Genomic DNA, 19,722 nt, shown 5'->3' on the forward strand with positions numbered 1-19,722 from the left:
TTTAGAAAATCTGTAGGGGTGATGTGCAGTCTCTATGCATTTTAAGTTATTCATCTCTAAATATTTAAAAACACCTTTTGAAGAACTATGATGCATCATCAAAAAATGAAAAGATACATGTAAGTATTGTGCATTTCAAACCCATATTCTTTTTTTACATTTAAATAATTTTATTTTTTATTTTTAATTATACTTTATTTACTTTGTATCTTCCCTCTAGTTAACCTCCCTCCTCCCCTCCTAATCCCTCCCTTCATCCCCCTTCTCCACACACTCCCCTCCCCAAGTTCACTGGTAGGGGAGGGTTTATTTTTCTTCCTTCTGATCCTAGTCTGTTAGGTCTCATCAAGAGTGGCTGCATGGTCTTCTTCTGTGGCCTGGTAAGGCTGCTCCCCCCTCAGGGGGAGGTAATTAAAGAGCAGGCCAATCAGTTCATGTCAGAAACAGTCCCTATTCCTATCACTATGGAACCCACTTGGACACTGAACTGCCATGGGCTACATCTGTGCAGGGGTTCTAGGTTATCTCCATGCATGGTACTTGGTTGGAGTATGAGTTTCAGGAAAGACCCCTGTGCTCAAATTTTTTGGTTCTGTTGCTCTCCTTGTGGACCTTCTGTCCTCTCCAGCTTTTACTATTATTTCCCACCTCTTTCATAAGATTCCCTGCATTCTGCCCAAAGTTTGGCCATAAGTCTCAACTTCTGCTTTGATAGTCTGGAGGGCAGAGCCTTTCAGAGGCCCTCTGTGGAAGGCTCCTAACTTGTTTCCTGTTTTCTTCTTCTTCTGATGTCCATCTTCTTTGCCTTTCAGAGTCAAACCCATATTCTTAAAATACTCTTCAAGTAATGATTTTTTGATTGTTTTATTTCTTTAAAAATTAAGCCATGGCAAGATGATAGCATTATCCGTAAGAGCAAAATCTGAGGCATTCATTTCTAATAAATGACATTCTTAAAAGCAAATGCTTTTTATGTACTAGCTACAAGAAAGTACCAAATTCATTAACAGTGCATTTTAAACTGCCAGTGTTGTGACTTACCATTGTATCCTGGGACACATTTTCCTGCCTGCCCAGGTGGAGGTGTTTTGGAGTTTCCTAATCCAATACAGGATGCTGTAATGGGGGATCCGGTCTCTGGGGAGAAAAGTAAGGCTTCTCATTTAGTGCTTCAGTATTGAGTTCTGTTCCTTTAGCACTAGTGCAGTACCCCACAATGGTTTGTCTCATAATTTCGCTTCATTGGTAATAAATTAAACTCTAGGTTCATTTTAGTATTTAAGATGCTTAGCTTTACGGTCAGTGATAAAGATAAGCAACAAGAAATCAGAGCCCTCTTAATGTTTAACAATACTTACAGATATTCTTATATGACAATAATAAATTCTAAAAAGATTACTAAAAAGGGAAAACAGCAGTACTTGGTGCATTTGTGGTTTTAAAACCGAAAGATGTATTTAGAATAATTCACATCATATACTTCTAAAGGAAAAAAAAAATAGGGTTCTGGTATTAATGATGTCTCAGAAAGTGGAAAATGTACAATACATAACTTTGAGGATTTCATATCACAGATTAAAAAATAAATGAGCACTAGAAAAGGTACTTCCGGATTCATTTAAAGTTATTATTTTTCAATATACATTTTTATTTGGTATTTTTAGCTTGTTATCTGAAATCCTCCATCTTACTCTAAATTTCTCAATGTTTTATCAGAGTTCTCAGGCTGCTGTTCATGTATCTAGCACAGCTACAAATACAGAAAGCTATGTGTATACTGTGCTATCCACCAAGTCCATAGGCTTACAATCAGCCTCCATAGATTAAGAGAGTGCTAAATTTGTTGCCCTTAAAATTTTTGCAAGAATAATCATAGCTAATACTTGTAACCATAAATTCTGAAGGCAATTGTGTGTATGTGTGTGTGTGAGAGAGAGAGACAGAGAGAGATAGAAAGAAAGAGAAAACTATGTGTAACCTAAAAATGTGAAGTCAATAGGATCGTTCATATCAATGGAGGGTCAGAATGAGAGGATAAGAGTGAAGAGAGTGGAGCATCTACACTTTATGTTGTGCAACTCAGAACACACACACAAACACACACACACACACACACACACACACACACACACAAAGGATTAACTGAAGAAAATCATTTTCAAAGCCATAAAGGAGCAGTAAAACTTAGTGACCTAAGTATTCTGAATACATGCCTTCTACTTTGAGCTTTGCCATAAAACCTATCTCATTTTTGTGGTGGGGAAGATTCACAGATTATCTTTTTCTACCAGGGCTACATTTTACAACTCATGTATTATCAATAGTGGCTCATCTGGAAACAATAACATTAATTTTGATCACTAAAAATCAGGTCCTGAGTCACAATCTAAGGCAATGATTCTCAACTTGTGGATTGTGACCCATTTTGGAGGGGAATGATCATATAACCCTTACAAAGGGGTCACCTAAGGACATCAGAAAACACAGATATTAACAGTCTGATACACAACAGTTTCAAAAATTACAGTTATGAGGTAGCAACGGAAATAATTTTTATGGATGGAGTTCACCACAACATGAGGACTGTATTAAAGGATCACAGCATTGGGAAGGTTGAAACCTACTGGTCTAAGGTTTAAGAAACTAAACATATTAAGACTAAGATATGACAAGGACCAGATGTTCTGAAACTTAAGAAAGAATTCACAGATTTTTTTTTTTTAATTTTGAGACAGAGTGTCTCTGTTTATCCTTGCTGTCCTGGACTCACTTCATAGAGCAAGATGGCCTTGGACTCACAGTTATTCACCTGTTTCTGCCTCCAGGAATGCTTGGATTACAGGTGTGTGCCACTGTGCACAGCTGCTTCTGACATGTTTTAGGCTTCAGTTTCTACTATTAAGATCAGAGCTTTGAAAAATAAATAGGCGATCATAAATTGTAGTCCAAAAATGAACCACAAAGAAAAAAAAAAAAAACATTGGAGACTTCAACATGAGAAACACTGTATGTAATTTATAGTTCCATTACAGACTTTTTATTTCTGCAATAATACTCAAAGTTCTGCCATTCAATGAATGTTTGTTGTACATAGTCTCCTCATCAAAAGAAATTCTTTTTTGGAGTAAAGGAATGTTATCGTAGAATAAAATACCAAATAGAAATGGCAGCTTGTATGAAGGTTACTAATGAGCCTATTTGGAATTTCAGTTGTTTAAAAAAAACAAAATACAGAGAGAAAATGTGGATTAAAAGAGAAGATTAAAGGGCAAGTGGAAGAGGAACATTACAAAGGACTATCCACGCCAAGATTAGAAATCTGGACATTTGTCCAGGGACGGTAGGATCCACAGAGATCAGTAGAGGCAATTGTTACTAAATTACTTTATAAAATAATATACTCATTTGCAAGCTAAAGCACTAAATTAACAATCCCAATACTCAGCAATAAACCAGGCATATGATGATAATATAGCGAAGGTGAGCAGAGGTGCAAGATGAAACCAACTTAAATTATGATCAAAGGTCATAGTAATTGCAGAGATTAAAAAGATCAAGAGGAAATCTTGGCTGAACTGATTTATTTAAGAAAATCATCAGCAATAAATGACAGTTAAGAGAATGGGCAAGGTAGCAAGAGGACAAGTCCAGTTGTGTGACTCACAGTCCCTGCTGTATCCGGAAAAGTACTATTATGCCCCTACAGGAGACACGGTATTAGGAAAACTGGATTGAGAATTTGGTAGTCCATGTGCAAAGCTGAAGTTCTTGGGATAAATCAATTCAGCAGGCTGGCTACTACTGAGTCATATTAATCATAGCATCATGGTGGGCACAGAGGGCAATTTGTAAAGAAATCATTCTCTCCACTTCTGAATCTATACAGTGAGCTATAAATAACTTGAATGGTGGTAGCAAATAGAATGCAGAAACAGTGAGCTGTACACTGGTGAAAAAAAAATCAATTTAATCTCTGTGTTCAAGAGATGGTAGAATTATGGTTTAAAATACTTAAATCAATGCAATCTAATATTTGTATCAGATGTAGAGCATACAATGGAGCTGTAAAGCTGGTCCTCTTGGCAACAGTGGTTGATTCACTAAAGAATCCCATTATTTGTCTCAATTAGACAAATAATGTTGAATTAATGAAGGCGTGAGATAAAGACCAGGAAGAAAGCATCCCCGGCTACAGAGAACAATGGGAACTCTGGTTGAAATCAAACGACTTTATGGAATTAAATTCTGTATGGCTAAATGTTGCTTTACATTCTAAATTTTCATGATTTTGAAGTATCTACAGGCCAGAGTGTTAAGGCAGCCATTTTACACATAGAAAGTTATTCAGGAAAGGAAAGGAGGTGTAAATAAGACATACTGTGTGTACTACCAGAGATCTTACATTCTGTGTTCTTGAATCTGGAGCAGCTACAGGACATAAGAGTAAAGGTGACCCTTACAGCTAGGAATAGTTACTCATAGCAAGACAAGAAAAGGGAAATAATATTTATTGCATTTTGATAATAAACTGAGGATTATTATGTTTTCTGTACACATTTCATTTCATTAAAAGCTTTCTGGGAAGTGTGACTGAAAACAGCTGATGGAAAGATCAGCTACTTGTGTGTCACTGAAGCGTCAGTGGCTGAACAGGTTTAAACACAGGTTTAAACACTGTGCTATTAGGACTCAGCTTCACCTTTTACTATGCACTTTGCTTTTCCAAGGAGTACTGACACCTGCTCTTCTCGCAAATAAGATTGGCAGTGAAGAGTACCTGGGCTGATTCCACTGGGTTAAAACAAAGGGTCGTGGGACACAGGAGAAAACAAATTCCACACAAATATTTCTCAAGAAAATATTCAGAAACCATTGTTCTTATGAAGATTTTTATGAATGTGACATAATATTAATCATTGTAGGCTAGGTTAGAATGGACCTTTTCCAGAGGCAGGAGAATTAGAATACACGGTATTTCAAAGCCCAAGCCAGTGACGTTATTGATCACTTTCCTAATATCTGTCTCTTTCCAATACATTATCACTTATATAATAACGGCACAGTGATTTTAAGAAATAATTACACATCTCAGAAGTAGTTCCTGTAATTATACTTTTAAAAACATGATGTCCTTTTTATCCTAGAATGTTATAGAGATGAAAATGTCTAATTAAATAACTACTGCTTGGTTTGGGAATTCATTTTTCAGGTGGATAGACAATATGTAAATAGTTAATCATTTTCAAATCAATAGTCTTATCAAGCATGACTTACATTTGACTACCTCTAAGCTCCTGTGTTTTAAATTATCAGAAAAAAAAAAAACACCTACACTCAACTAATGAAGATTGCTCTGAGAGAAAAGTCCAGTAACCAGGCAACAGTGATGACATCAAGATCCTGTCTCTCTTACCAGATGGATACAGTCACAGTATCTCTCGCTGCACATTACTAAGGTGACAGTTCATCTGTATAACTGCTTTACTTCAACCAAAATACACCATGCTATATATAAAAGATCCTTTTTATCAAGAAAATGTGACTCTGTTTTGAGCAAGAAACTGTGAAAGACAAATTTAAATCATCCATTAGGAATTCATTCATATTTTCCCATGGCTTTTTGCCTTCTACTATTTGAAACCACTACAGAGAATCTTCTTAATAATCCAGATCATGGGAAATTGTGATACTGGACCAGTTTTCCAGATTTTCAGTTATACAGTGTGCTTATGCCTGTTCTTGTACTGTTCATACATTTACAGGCATATACGCTAAAGAAACCTTTAGCATAGCTAAAATTTAATATGATAGTAATAATAGAGCAGAACCTATACATAGAAAGTTGCAAAGAGTTAAAAGGACATCTTCTCATTATCTACAGTTATATTTTGCTAGCAGATAGGCAGGCAGCAAAATGTAACTGATAATATTCAATATCCAGAGAATAGGTTTGTAAATAAAGTCCTTAAGGTAAAGTCACCAGGAAGACTCATTGCTGTGTAGCTCAATGAAGCTTCTTATGCTTTATCTCTGGGAAGGTATTATGCAGTAAGAGCTATAAAGCTTCTCTGGCGCACAAGCCACATACATACACAGGTATATTTAAACTGGAAGAAAGCCGTGTGAACAGCAAATTGGTAAAGTGGAGGTATATGAGGAATAAGAGGAGTTGTAAAGCTTTCAGAGCTGAATTCCAGGAATGAAGGAAATTTCTTCTGGTACACACAATTTAAAGTGATAGACTAGTGGTCTGAAGTTTCTTGTCAATAAGTAGACTGATCTACACACATAGTGTCTAAGTAAGGAAGGAGAAGAAGAATTCAGAGAAAACAAGTGACTTCTCCATGGATGCATTGTGGATCAAGCTGTCGAGAATTAGCTGAGCATTTCAGTGCAGATAAGAAAAATAAAACAGTATAAGAGTGTGCTGGTAACATTTCCCAGAGAGATCTTTGTTTATTATATTTGCTTAAAAAAACTGCAATTGGGGGGGCAAAGATGGTGGCGCCGGGAGGACTCTCATTCTGAGGAGCAGCACAGCAGGATTGGCACAGTAACCAGAAATCAGAACTCAAGGCCATAAAACACAAGGGATTGTGTTTCACAGGTGAGAGGATACCCCACGGTGGGGGATTCAATCAGCTTTAACTCACCTGGCTAAAATGCAGAAGAAATCCCAGTTCCACCAGGCGCTTGGTCGCCAGCCCAGAGCTACACACCAGCGCGATCTGGTCACTGTCCCAGACTGAACTGTGGGCCCACAACATCATAGACTGGATTTCCCAGTCGAGAGGTAACCCCACGGAGCAGGAAACAATTGGGACCGACCTCAGGTTACCCAGACATCCCCTGGAAAAGACTGGGGTTCCGCGGGTGCCCCAAGAGCAAGCCCGGACCCAGAGCCAGGACCAAGGCTTCAAACACGGAGCCCCGCCTGTGTGCCTGATTCGCCGCCTCAGATAGAACTGTGGGCACCAGGGCACCAGGGCACCAGACTGCATGTCTCTGGCAGGAGGAAACCCCCAGCGGAGGGGGTCAGCAGCTCTAACGCTTAGGACACCCAGCACCAAAACACTTCCTGGACTCACGCAGACTCTAGTGCAGGCAGGAGCGCTGTGCTCTGCAGCCATTATTGAGTTCCCCTAGGGCACTGGGACACACAGCTGCATCCTCAGACCTACAAAGCCAGAGAGCCATTACAGCAGCCCTCAGATACTGTGCCAAGGATCAACCAGTTATCCCTAGCTAGACTGTCAAAACTGTGGGAATCCCTGGTCCTTCAAGAGGGCTGCACCCACAGCATCTGGACCAGAGCAGTGCCTGCAGCCGCCATCCCAGACAGAGACACACAGCCTCCGGTCCAGAGTGAGGCACCCAGCCTCCAGACCAGAGCAGTGCCCCCAGGTGCCAACTCAACCTAGGTGCACATTCTCCAGGTCCAGAGCAGAGCAATCAGCCTCTGGCCCAGAGACTTGCTGAGTGCACCCCCCACTTTCCCAGACAGAACTGTGTGCCCCAAGATACCAGACTGAGTTTCCCTGTTGGGAGAAAACCCCACAGCTAGGGAATCAGCAGGTTCTTCAAGAGGACTATACCTGGAAATTTAGTGAGCAGCAGCACACTAAATTTATAACAAGAAATTCAGCAGTGGGCAGCTGTCTTGAGAAATTCTATGGGTAAGAGGAGATCCCCCCCTGCCTAACATAGATGACAGCTACTACTCAGGGCTATAAACCTGAGGTAAGCAGTGGCAACTCCTGAGAAACACTGGCCATACAGTGACCATAACCAAAAAGCAGAGAAGGACTCCATCAGGAAAAATCATCTTCCGACCAAGGGGATACTCCCTACCTCAGGACTCCAGGAAGCAAAGAAACTAACAGCCAACACCTAAATCAGCCCAATGGGTAGAGGTCAGCGTAAAGGCTCAACCAACAAAAGACAGAGCAATATGGCATCTCCAGAACTCAGCTATCCAGGGGCAAACAGCACTGAACAATGCAGCATAATAGAAAATCAAGAAGATGACCTTACATCTATGTTGATGAAGAGGATAATAGAGGAAACAAATAAAATACGTAAAGAATTACAGGAAGATAAAACCAAACAGATCATGGCTATCCATAAAGAAATGGAGGAAGATAAAGACAAGCAGATTATGGCCATCCGGGAAGAAATATGGGAAGATGCAGCCAAACAGCTTGTGGCCTTCAGAGAAGAAATAATTAAATCACTGAAAGAAATAAAAGAGACAGAGTTGAAGGAACTAAAAGAAAAAGAGGAAAATACAAGCAGACAGGTGAAGGAAGTAAAGAAAACAACTCAAGACCTGAAGATAGAACTAGAAAAATTAAAGAAAAAACAAATGGAGGAAATAATGGAGAAGAAGAATTTAGGAAAGAAAACAGGAACTACAGAGGTAAGCATAACCAACAGAATACAAGAAATGGAAGAAAGAATCTCAGGTGTAGAAGATACAATGGAAGAAATCAATGTATCTGTCAAAGAAAATGTTAAATCCAAAAAATTCCTGACACAGACCGTCCAAGAAATCCAAGACAATATGAAAAGACAAAACCTAAGAATAATAGGAATAGAGGAAAAAGAAGACTCCCTTCTCCAAGGCCCAGAAAATATTTTCAACAAAATCATTGAAGAAAATTTTACCAAGTTCAAGGAAAAGCCAATAAGGATACATGAGGCCTACAGAACACCCAACAAATTTGACCAGAAAAGAAAATCCTCACCCCACATAATAATCAAAACAGTAAGTATACAGAACAAAGAAAAAATACTAAAAACTTCAAGGGAAAAGGGCCAAGTAACATATAATGGCAAACCCATTAGAATCACACCTGACTTTTTAACAGAAACTATGAAAGCCAGAAGGGCCTGGACAGATATCATGCAGACCCTAAGAGAACACAGATGTCAGCCCAGGCTACTATACCCTGCAAAAATCTCAGTCCTCATAGATGGAGAAAACAAGATATTCAATGACAAAAACAAATTTTAACAATACCTACACACAAATCCAGCATTACAGAAGACACTGGAAGGGAAAATACAACCCAAGAAAATTAGCTTCTGTCAAGAAAACACAGGAAATAATTAACCTTACTACAGCAAAACAAAAAGCAACCAAGCACACAACCTTATGACCACAGCCAACATCAAAATCAAAGGATCTAACAGCCACTGGTCATTAATCTCTCTCAACATCAATGGACTCAACTCTCTAGTAAAAATACACAGATTAACAGAATGGATACGTAAACAAAACCCAGCAATCTGTTGTATACAAGAAACACACCTAAGACACAAAGATAGACATTACCTGAGGGTAAAAGGTTAGAAGACGACTTTCCAAGCAAATGGACCCAAGAAACAAGCAGGAGTAGCCATTCTAATATCTGATAAAATAGACTTTCAACCAAAATTAATAAAAAGAGATGAGGAAGGACACTACATACTCATCAAGGGAAAATTCCACCAGGAAGACATCACAATCCTGAACATCTATGCCCCAAATACAAGAGCACCCACATTTGTAAAAGAAACATTGATACAATTTAAACCACATATAGATCCCCACACATTAATAGTGGGAGACTTCAACACCCCACTCTCAACAAAGGACAGGTCAACAAAACAGAAATTAAACAAAGAAACAATATCTCTGACAGAGGTCATGAATCAAATGGACCCCACAGACATTTACAGAACTTTACACCCAAACACAAAAGAATTTACCTTCTTATCAGCACCTCATGGAACCTTCTCCAAAGTAGACCATATAGTTTGTCACAAAGCAAGCCTCAACAGATCAAGAAGACTGAAATAATCCCTTGTATCCTGTCTGATCACCATGGAATAAAGCTGGACTTCAACAACAACAGAAATAGCAAAAAGCCTACACACACATGGAAACTGAACAACTTGTTACTAAATGACAGCTGGGTCAGGGAAGAAATAAAGAAATTAAAGCCTTTCTAGAGCTCAATGAAAATGAAGACACAACATACCCAAACTTGTGGGACACAATGAAAGCAGTGCTAAGAGGAAAGTTCATAGCACTAAGTGCCTTCAAGAAGAAATTCGAGACAGCTCATTCAAGCAACTTAATGGCCCACTTAAAAACCCTAGAAAAAGAAGAAGCAGACACACCAAAAAGGAGTAGACAGCTGGAAATAATCAAACTCAGGGCTGAAATCAATCAAATAGAAACAAATAAAACAATTCAAAGAATCAATGAAACCAAGAGCTGGTTCTTTGAGAAAATCAACAAGATCGACAAACCCTTAGCCAAGCTAACTAAAAGCAGAGAGAAACCACTGAAATCAACAAAATCAGAAATAAAAAGGGGGACATAACTACAGACACTGAGGAAATCCAAACAATCATTAGGACTTACTTCAAAAGTCTATATGCCACAAAATTTGAAAATCTAAATGAAATGGACAATTTTCTTGATCGATTTCTTGACTTACCAAAGCTGAATCAGGACAAGGTAAATCAATTAAATAGTCCTATATCCCCCAAAGAAATAGAAGCAGTCATCAAAAGTCTCCCATCCAAAAAAAGCCCAGGACCAGATGGCTTCAGCGCAGAATTCTACCAGACCTTCAAAGAAGAGCTAACTCCAATTCTCTTCAAACTTTTCAACAAAATAGAAACAGAAGGAACAAAACCAAACTCATTCTATGAAGCCACAATCACCTTGGTACCTAAACCTCACAAAGACTCAACAAAGAAAGAGAATTTCAGGCCAATCACCCTTATGAACATTGATGCAAAAATACTTAACAAAATACTTGCAAACCGAATCCAAGAACACATCAAAGATATTATCCACTATGACCAAGTAGGCTCCATCCCAGGTATGCAGGGGTGGTTCAATATACGGAAATCCATCACTGTGATCCACCATATTAACAAACAGAAAGAAAAAAACCACATGATAATCTCCTAGATGCTGAAAAAGCATTTGACAAAATCCAACATCCATTCATGTTTAAAGTACTGGAGAGATCAGGGATATAAGGCACATATCTAAACATAGTAAAGGTGATATACAGCAAGCCTATAGCCACCATCAAACTGAATGGAGAGAAACTTAAAGCAATCCCACTGAAATCAGGGACAAGACAAGGCTGACCACTCTCTCCATATCTCTTTAACATAGTGCTGGACGTCCTTGCTAGAGGAATAAGACAGTTGAAGGAGATCAAGGGGACACAGATGGGAAAGGAAGAAGTCAAATTATCACTATTTGCAGATGATATGATAGTATACAAGAATGACCCCAAAAACTCTACCAGGGAACTCCTACAGCTGATAATCACCTTCAGCAAAGTGGCCGGATACAAAATTAACTCAAAAAAATCAGTAGCACTCCTGTATAAAAAAGACAAAAGGGCTGAGAAAGAAATTAGAGAAACAACACCATTCACAATAGCCACAAATGACATAAAGTACCTAGGTGTAACCCTAACCAAGCAAGTCAAAGACTTGTATGAAAAAAATTTTAAGTCTCTGAAGAAAGAATTAGAGGAAGATATGAGAAGATGTAAGATCTCCCATGCTCCTGGCTTGGCAGGATTAACATAGTAAAAATGGCCATCTTACCAAAAGTAATCTACAGATTTAATGCAATTCCCATCAAATTGCCAACACAATTCTTTACAGACCTGGAAAGAAAAATTCTCAACTTCGTATGGAATAACAAGAAACCGAGAATTACTAAAACAATCCTCTACAATAAAAGATCTTCTGGAGGTATCTCCATCCCTGATCTCAAGCTGTACTATAGAGCAACAGTTATAAAAACTGCATGGTACTGGCATAGAAACAGAATGGTGGATCAATGGAATTGAACAGAAGACCCAGAAATAAACCCACACACTTACGGACACCTGATTTTTGACAAAGATGCCAAAACCCTACAGTGGAAAAAAGATAGCATCTTCAACAAATGGTGCTGGTCCAACTGGATGTCTACATGTAGAAAAATGAAAATAGATCCATACTTATCACCCTGCACAAAACTGGAGTCCAAGTCGATCAAAGACCTCAACATAAAACCAGACACATTAAATCGGCTAGAAAAAAAAGTGGGGAATACCCTAGAACTCATTGGTACAGGAGAAAACTTCCTGAACAGAACACCAACAGCACAGGCTCTAAGAGCAACAATCAATAAATGGGACCTCATGAAATTGAAAAGCTTCTGTAAAGCAAAGGACACCGTCATCAAAACAATGTGACTGCCTACAGATTGGGAAAGAATCTTCACCAACCCTTTATCTGACGGAGGACTCATATCCAATATATATAAAGAACTAAGCAAGCTGAAAAGCAATAAACCAAGTAATCCACTTAAAAAATGGGGAACAGAGCTAAAGAGAGAATTCTCTGTAGAGGAATATCGAATGGCAGAGAAGCATTTAAAGAAATGCTCAACCTCATTAGCCATTAGGGAAATGCAAATCAAAACAACCTTGAGATTTCACCTTACACCCATCAGAATGGCCAAGATGAAAAACTCAAGGGACAACTCATGCTGGAGAGGTTGTGGAGAAAGGGGAACCCTTCTCCACTGCTGGTGGGAATGTAAACTGGTACAACCACTCTGGAAATCAATCTGGCGCTTTCTCAGACAACTAGGAATAGCGCTTCCTCAAGATCCAGCCATAGCACTCCTAGGCATATACCCAAAAGAGGCTCAAGTACACAAAAAGGACATTTGCTCAACCATGTTTGTAGCAGCTTTATTTGTAATAGCCAGAAGCTGGAAGCAACCCAGATGCCCCTCAACTGAAAAATTCATGCAGAAATTGTGGTACATCTATACAATGGAGTATTACTCAGCAATGAAAAATAAGGAAATCATGAAATTTGCAGGTAAATGGTGGGACCTGGAAAGGATCATCCTGAGTGAGTTGTCCCAGAAGCAAAAAGACACGCATGGTATATACTCACTCATATAAACATACAACATAGAATAAACCCACTAAAATCTGTACATCTAAACAAACTAAACAAAAGAGAGGACCCTAACTAAAATGTTCAATCCCCATCCTGAAAGGCAAAGAGGACGACCATCAGAAGAAAAAGAAAATAGGAAACAACCTCGGAACCTGCTACAGAGGGCCTCTGAAAGCCAGAAGAAAACAGGAAACAACCTTGAAACCTGCTACAATGGGCCTCTGAAAGCTTCTGCAGTATAGACTGTCAAAGCAGATGCTGAGCCTGATGGCCAACTGATGGGCAGAGTGAATGGAATTTTATGTAAGAAGTGGGAAATAGTAAGAGCTGGAGGGGACGGGAACTCCACAAGGAGAGCAACAGAACAAGATAATTTGAACACAGGGAACTTCCCAGAAAATCATACTCCAACCAAGGACTATTCGTGGAGATGACCTGGAACCCCTGCACAGGTGTAGCCCATGGCAGTTCAGTGTCCAAGTGGGTTACATAGTAATGGGAAGAGGGACTGCCTCTGACATAATCTGATTGGCCTGTTTGTTGATCACTTCCTCCTGAGGGGGGAGCAGCCTTACCAGGCCACAGTAGAGGACAATGCAGCCACTTTTGATGAGAACTGATAGACTAAGATCAGAAAGAAGAGGAGAACCTCCCCTATCAGTGGACTTGGGGAGTGGCATGCATGCAGAGGGTGGGATCGGGAGGGGAGGAGGGACTGGCTTATGGGGGGATACAAATTGAATAAAGTGTAATTAATAATAAAATAAAAAAGCTGCAATTAATTATTCTCTTGTGTGGGTTGAGTTCTTATAAGTAAATATGCATTTCTTAAAATTAAAAAAGAAGAGTATTGGTATAACGACGCTTCTATACATTTTTTTCTTTTTTAAAAAATCAATCTGGCGCTATCTCAGACAATTAGGAATAGCACTTCTTCAAGATCCAGCTATACCATTCGTAGGCATATATCCAAAAGATGCTGAAATACACAACAAGGACATTTGTTCAACCTTGTTTGTAGCAGCTTTATTTTTAACAGCCAGAACCTGGAAACAACCCAGATGCCCCGCAACTGAGAAATGGATACAGAAATTATGGTAAGTCTACACAATGGCATATTACTCAGCAATAAAAAAAAACTAGGAAGTCATGAAATTTGCAGGCAAATGGTGGGAACTGGAAAAGATCATACTTAGTGAGGTATCCCAGAAGCAGAAAGACACACAGGCTATATACTCACTCATAAGTGGATATTAGATATATAATATAGGATAAACATACTAAAATATGTACACCTGAAGAAACTAATCAAGAAAGAGAACTCCAGCTAAAATGCTCAATCCCCATTCAGAAAGGCAAAGACAATGGACGTGAGAATAGGGAGAAAACAGGGAACAGGACAGGAGCCTGCCACAGCGGGCCTCTGAAAGGATCTACCCTACAGGGTATCAAAACAGATGCTGAGATTTATAGCCAAACTTTGGGCAGAGAGCAGGGAATCTTATGAAAGAAGAGGGAGATAGTAAAACCTGGAGAGGACAGGAGCTCCACAAAGAGAGCAACAGAATCAAAAACTCTGGGCACAGTGGTCTTTTTTGAGATTGATACTCCAACCAAGGACCATTCATGGAGATAATCTAGAACCCCTGCATAAATGTAGCCCATGGCAGTTCAGTGTCCAAGTGGGTTTAACAGTAATGGGAACAGGGACTTTCTCTGACATGAACTGATTGGCCTGCTCTTCGACCACCTCCCCTTGAGGGGGGAGCAGCCTTACCAAGCCAAAGAGGAAGACAATGCAGCCACACCTGATGAGACCTGATAGACTAGGATCAGAAGGAAGGAGAGAAAGACCTCCCCTATCAATGGACTTGGGGAGGGGCATGGGTGGAGAAAGAAGAGAGAGGGTGGGGCTGGGAGGGGAGGATGGAGGAGTTTTACGGGGATACAAAGTGAATAAAGTGTAATTAATAAAAATTTAAAAAATAAATGATAAAAAAACAAATAAAGCTGCTACAAACATGGTTAAAAATTATTTATTTATTTATTACTGTTTATTCATTTTGGATCCTAGTTGTAACCCCTTCTTTGGTCCCCTACTAATCTCACCCTCCCTCCATCATCTCCTTCCATGCCCCTTTCCATGTCCACTGATAGGGGAGTTCCTCCTCCCCTTCCATCTGACCCTAGTCTATCAGGTCTCATCAGGACTGGCTTCATTGTCTTAATCTTTGGCCTGGTAAGGCTGCTTTCCCCTAAGGGGGAGGTGAGCAAAGAGTCAGCCACTGAATTCATGTCAGAAGCAGTCTCTGTTCCCCTCTCAAGGGAAACCCACTTGGACACTGAACTGCCATGGGCTACATCTCTGCAGGGGTTCAGAAATAATTTGGAAAGCCCAACCAAACAGTAGTTTAAATAATTGTTGTAGTACTCTATTGTCAGGAAACATATTCTAGTTGACTTAGTTATTTTCTACTGCTGTGACAAAACAATAAGCAGGGCAACATGAAAAAATTGTTAGACCAAAGGTTTACAGGGTTTAGAGTCCATGATGATAGAGTGAGACACTGTGCCAGGAACATCTGAGACTGCATAGATCATAACTGACAGTAGGAGGCAGTGAGGAGGCATACTAGAAATTATGAAAAACCTCTTAATTAATTAATTAAATAATTAATTAATCTACTCATTTATTTTTATTCACTATACATCCTTGTTGTAGTCTCCTCCCTCCTTCCCTTCCAGTCCCACCCACTGTCCCTACTCCTGCCCTTTTCTGCAGAAAAGAGGAGCTCCCTTTCCCATCCAGCTCAGCTCATCAAGTTGCATGTGGCCTGGCAAGGCAGTCCCGACAAAATAAATAAATAAATAAATAAATAAATAAATAAACAAACAAACAAACAAACAAATGAATGAATGAATAAATGAATAAATGAATAGATAAATAGATAGATAAATAAATAAATAAATAAATAAATAAATACAGAAATAAAAATAAATAAAAATAAAAGTGATCGAAAAGCTGGCAAGTGTGTTCATGTCCAATGGGGTTTCCACTTCCCTTACTGGAGGACCCACATGATGCCTAAACTGCCCATCTGCTACTCCTTTATAGGAGGCCTTGGTCCAGTTAATATATTTATTGGTTCTTGATTGATGCTTCAGTCTCAGCAAGCCCCTCTGGGCCCTGGTTTTTGGCTCTATTGGTCTTCTTGTGGAGCTCCTGTTACCTCCTGGTCATTTTTTCTTTCCTCCACTTTTTCACAAGACTCCCAATAAATCACCCAATGTTTGGCTGTGAGTCTCTGCTTCTGTGTTGAGGCACTGCTGGATAGCGCCTCTCAGAAGACAATTCTGTCAGGCTCTGTCTGCAAGCTTAGCAGAGTATCCTTCATAGCGTCAGGGGTTGGCACTCCAATAGGGTAGGTCTTTGGTTAGGCCAGACATTGGTTGGCATTCCCTCAATCTCTGCTCTATCTTTATCACTGTACATCTCATAGGCAGGGTAAACTTTAGGTTGAGGTTTTTGTGGGTGGGTTGGTGTCTCCCTCCTTCTGCTAGGAGACTAGTCTAGGTAGTTGGTATCCTCTTCAGTCTCTATGGCTTCTGCTACTAGAAGTCTCTGCTGAGTGTCCCTCATATCCTCCCACGAGCCTACCCTGACTTAGGTCTCCAGCTTATCACAGATATGTCCCCACTCTCAGTTTATCTTTTCTTTACAGTCCTTCTCACCCTTGCTCTCCCCAGGTTTGTTCTCCATCCTCTTAACACTCTGTGCCCTCTGTCCCACCTTGCTCCTTCTCTTCAGGTACTATCTCTGTTCATCCTATCTCCCTTTTGAAGTGAGATTTTTGTATACTCCCTTGAATCCTCTATGTTGTCATCTTCTTTGAGTCTGTGCACTGTAGCATGCTTATCCAGTACTATATAGCTTAAATCCAGTTGTGTGTACATGTAATGTGTGTCTCTCTGGACCTGGGTGAACTCACTCGGATGATATTTTCTAAGTCCATCCATTTGCCTGCATATTTCATGATTTCTTTGTTTTAAATAGCTGAGTACTATTCCATTGTGTAGAAGTGCCACCACAATTTCTTCATCCATTCTTCAGTTGAGGGACATCTAAGTTCTTTTTCGATTCTGCTTTTTGTGAATAAAGCTGCTATGAACATAGTTGAACAATTGCCCTTGTTGTACGGGGTGGTGTCTTTAGAGAATATACACAAGAGAGGTATAGTTAGGTCTTGAGGTAAAGCTGTTCCCAATTTTCTGAAAAAGTGTCAGTTTGATTTCCAAAGTGGCTGTACAAGTTTACACTTACACCAACAATGGAAGAGTGTTTCCCTTTCTCTACACCCTTGCTAGCACGTGCTGTTGCTTGAAAAACAAGGAAATCATGAAATTTGGAGGCAAATGGTGGGAACTGGAAAAGATCATCCTGAGTGAGGTATCCCAGAAGCAGAAAGACACACATGATATATATTCACTTATAAGTGGATATTAGATAGATAATATAGGATAAACGTACTAAAATATGTACACCTAAAGATGCTAATCAGGAAGGAGGACTCTGGCTAAGATGCTCAATCCCCATTCAGAAAGGCAAAGAGGATGGACATCAGAAGAGGGAGAAAATAGAGAACAGGACAGGAGCCTGCCACAGAGGGCCTCTGAAAGGATCTACCCTACAGGGTATCAAAGCAGATGCTGAGACTTATAGCCAAACTTTGGGCAGAGCACAGGGAATTTTATGAAAGAAGGGGGAGATAGTAAGCCCTGGAGAGGACAGGAGCTCCACAAAGAGAGCTACAGAACCAAAAACTCTGGGCACAGTGGTCTTTTCTGAGACTGAAACTCCAACCAAGGATCATTGATGGAGATAACCTAGAACCCCTGCACAGATGTAGCCCATGGAAGTTCAGTGTCCAAGTGGGTTCCATAGTAATGGGAAAAGGGACTGTCTTTGACATAAACTGATTGGCGTGCTCTTCGACCACCTCCCCCTGAGTGGGGAGCAGCCTTACCAGGCTACAGAGGAATACAATGCAGCCACACCTGATGAAACCTGATAGAATAAGATCTGAAGGAAAGAGAGCAAGAACTCCCTTATCAGTGGACTTGGGGAGGGGCATGGGTGGAGAAGGGGACAGAGGATGGAATTGGGAGAGGAGGAGAAAGAGAGCTACGGGGGGGGGGATACAAAGTGAATAAACTCTAATTAAATATAAAAAAATAGATAGATAGATAAATAGATAAATAGATAGATAGATAAATAAATAAATAGATAGACAAATAAATAAATAAATAAATAAATAAATAAATAAATAAATAAATAAATAAATAAATGAAAAGAGATTTCGATCTTAAAAGTATTGTTCACACATGATTTGTGTGTCATCCTTGCTCAGGGGCCATGCTAATCTTCTCTGTATTGTTCCAATTTTAGTATATGTGCTGCCAAAGTTAGCATGAAGCAAGTCTTCTGAAACCTCAAAATCACTGTAACAAACTCCAACAAGGCCATAGAACCTAATTCTTTCCAAATATTTCCATCAACTGGGGACCAAATATTAAAACATATGAGCCGTTGGTACCATTTTCATTCAGACCACCATAGCACTGAACTGGGCAAAACTACATCTGTCTTTTAAATTACTTCTGATGTCCTTTAAGAACATGCTATCAGTGTGTAAGCACCATGTAGAGAAATGGTTTTGATTTAAGCACTGGCATGTCTCATGTTTGCTGTAGCATTTTAACCTCTACTTTAATAAAATCCAAAGTAATCAAATTATTTCTCAAAGGGGGGATATTTAAACTGTGTAAAGACTGTAGTTACTTTAGAACTACAATGGCAATTAAAACCGTTATAGTTCAGTTTTAAGAAACTGAGTTCAGGATGAGAAATACTCTAATCATTAAAGATATAAAAACTCAATAAAGATGGTTCAAGGAACCTAGAGTAAAATCAGTAATTTTTTTACCACCAGTGTCTTTTAGGTTACTATCATTTTCTCTTTGGAAGTATTTCTAAGGAATTTTCAAATACTAGGAAGAATTTTATTCTTCCATTGTTGTGATTAAAAATAAAATAAATAATTAGTCATCTAGGAAAGCTCAAAGAGGTGGTGATTTGCTCACTCTAGTTATTTCATGTGTCCCTAGACATCAAACCAGTTTCATATAAACATTGTAACTCCTGATAGGAACAGCACAAGTGCTAGCTAAGCAACTAGAAAGACACAGATTCTTGATCGAAGTCTTTTACTAAGGTACTCATTAACAAAGCCATTATATGACTTGAATGTTACAAATCTGTGATAATTGTTTTGTTTTGTTTGGTTTGTTTTTTTTTTCTTTTTTTAGATTTATAGGAAGAAGAGGAGGAAGAATTGTAGGCACCAGAGACATCAAAAACACCCCAATAACATGGAGCACAGAATGAACTAACCATGGCTCACAGGGGCTCACAGTGACTGACAAGAAAGTCAGGGAGCCTGAATGAGTCTAAGCTAGGTCCTCTGCATATATACCATGGATGTTTAGCTTTGAGTTCTTGTGGGACTCATAACAATGAGCTTGTGGGTGTCTCTGACTCTTTTCTCTGCTCCTAGGACCCTTTTCCTTTCACTGGGTTGCCTTGTCCACCCTTGATATGAGGGCTTGTGCCTAGTATTATTGTAATTTATTATGCTATGTTTGGTTGATATCCCTGGAAGGCCAGATTTTTTTTTT

At 39.4% G+C, this 19,722-nt stretch overlaps 1 protein-coding gene and 1 non-coding gene across 2 annotated transcripts in view; both read right to left on the reverse strand.

The window, feature by feature from the left end:
* Acss3 (acyl-CoA synthetase short chain family member 3) overlaps window positions 1-19,722 on the reverse strand; it is a 179,364-nt gene that overhangs the window by 35,583 nt on the left and 124,059 nt on the right. The window contains exon 6 of the mRNA XM_055626191.1: window positions 1,042-1,137. Within this exon, the coding sequence (XP_055482166.1) occupies window positions 1,042-1,137 (96 nt within the window). The remainder of the gene's footprint in view (window positions 1-1,041; window positions 1,138-19,722) is intronic.
* LOC129690546 (U6 spliceosomal RNA) lies at window positions 18,353-18,457 on the reverse strand. The gene has a single exon (XR_008722304.1). It is a non-coding gene; the product is annotated as a U6 spliceosomal RNA (small nuclear RNA).

This window comes from Psammomys obesus, unplaced genomic scaffold (assembly GCF_907164565.1).
Source record: "Psammomys obesus unplaced genomic scaffold, mPsaObe1.curated_primary_1811, whole genome shotgun sequence".
Taxonomy (NCBI): domain Eukaryota; kingdom Metazoa; phylum Chordata; class Mammalia; order Rodentia; family Muridae; genus Psammomys; species Psammomys obesus.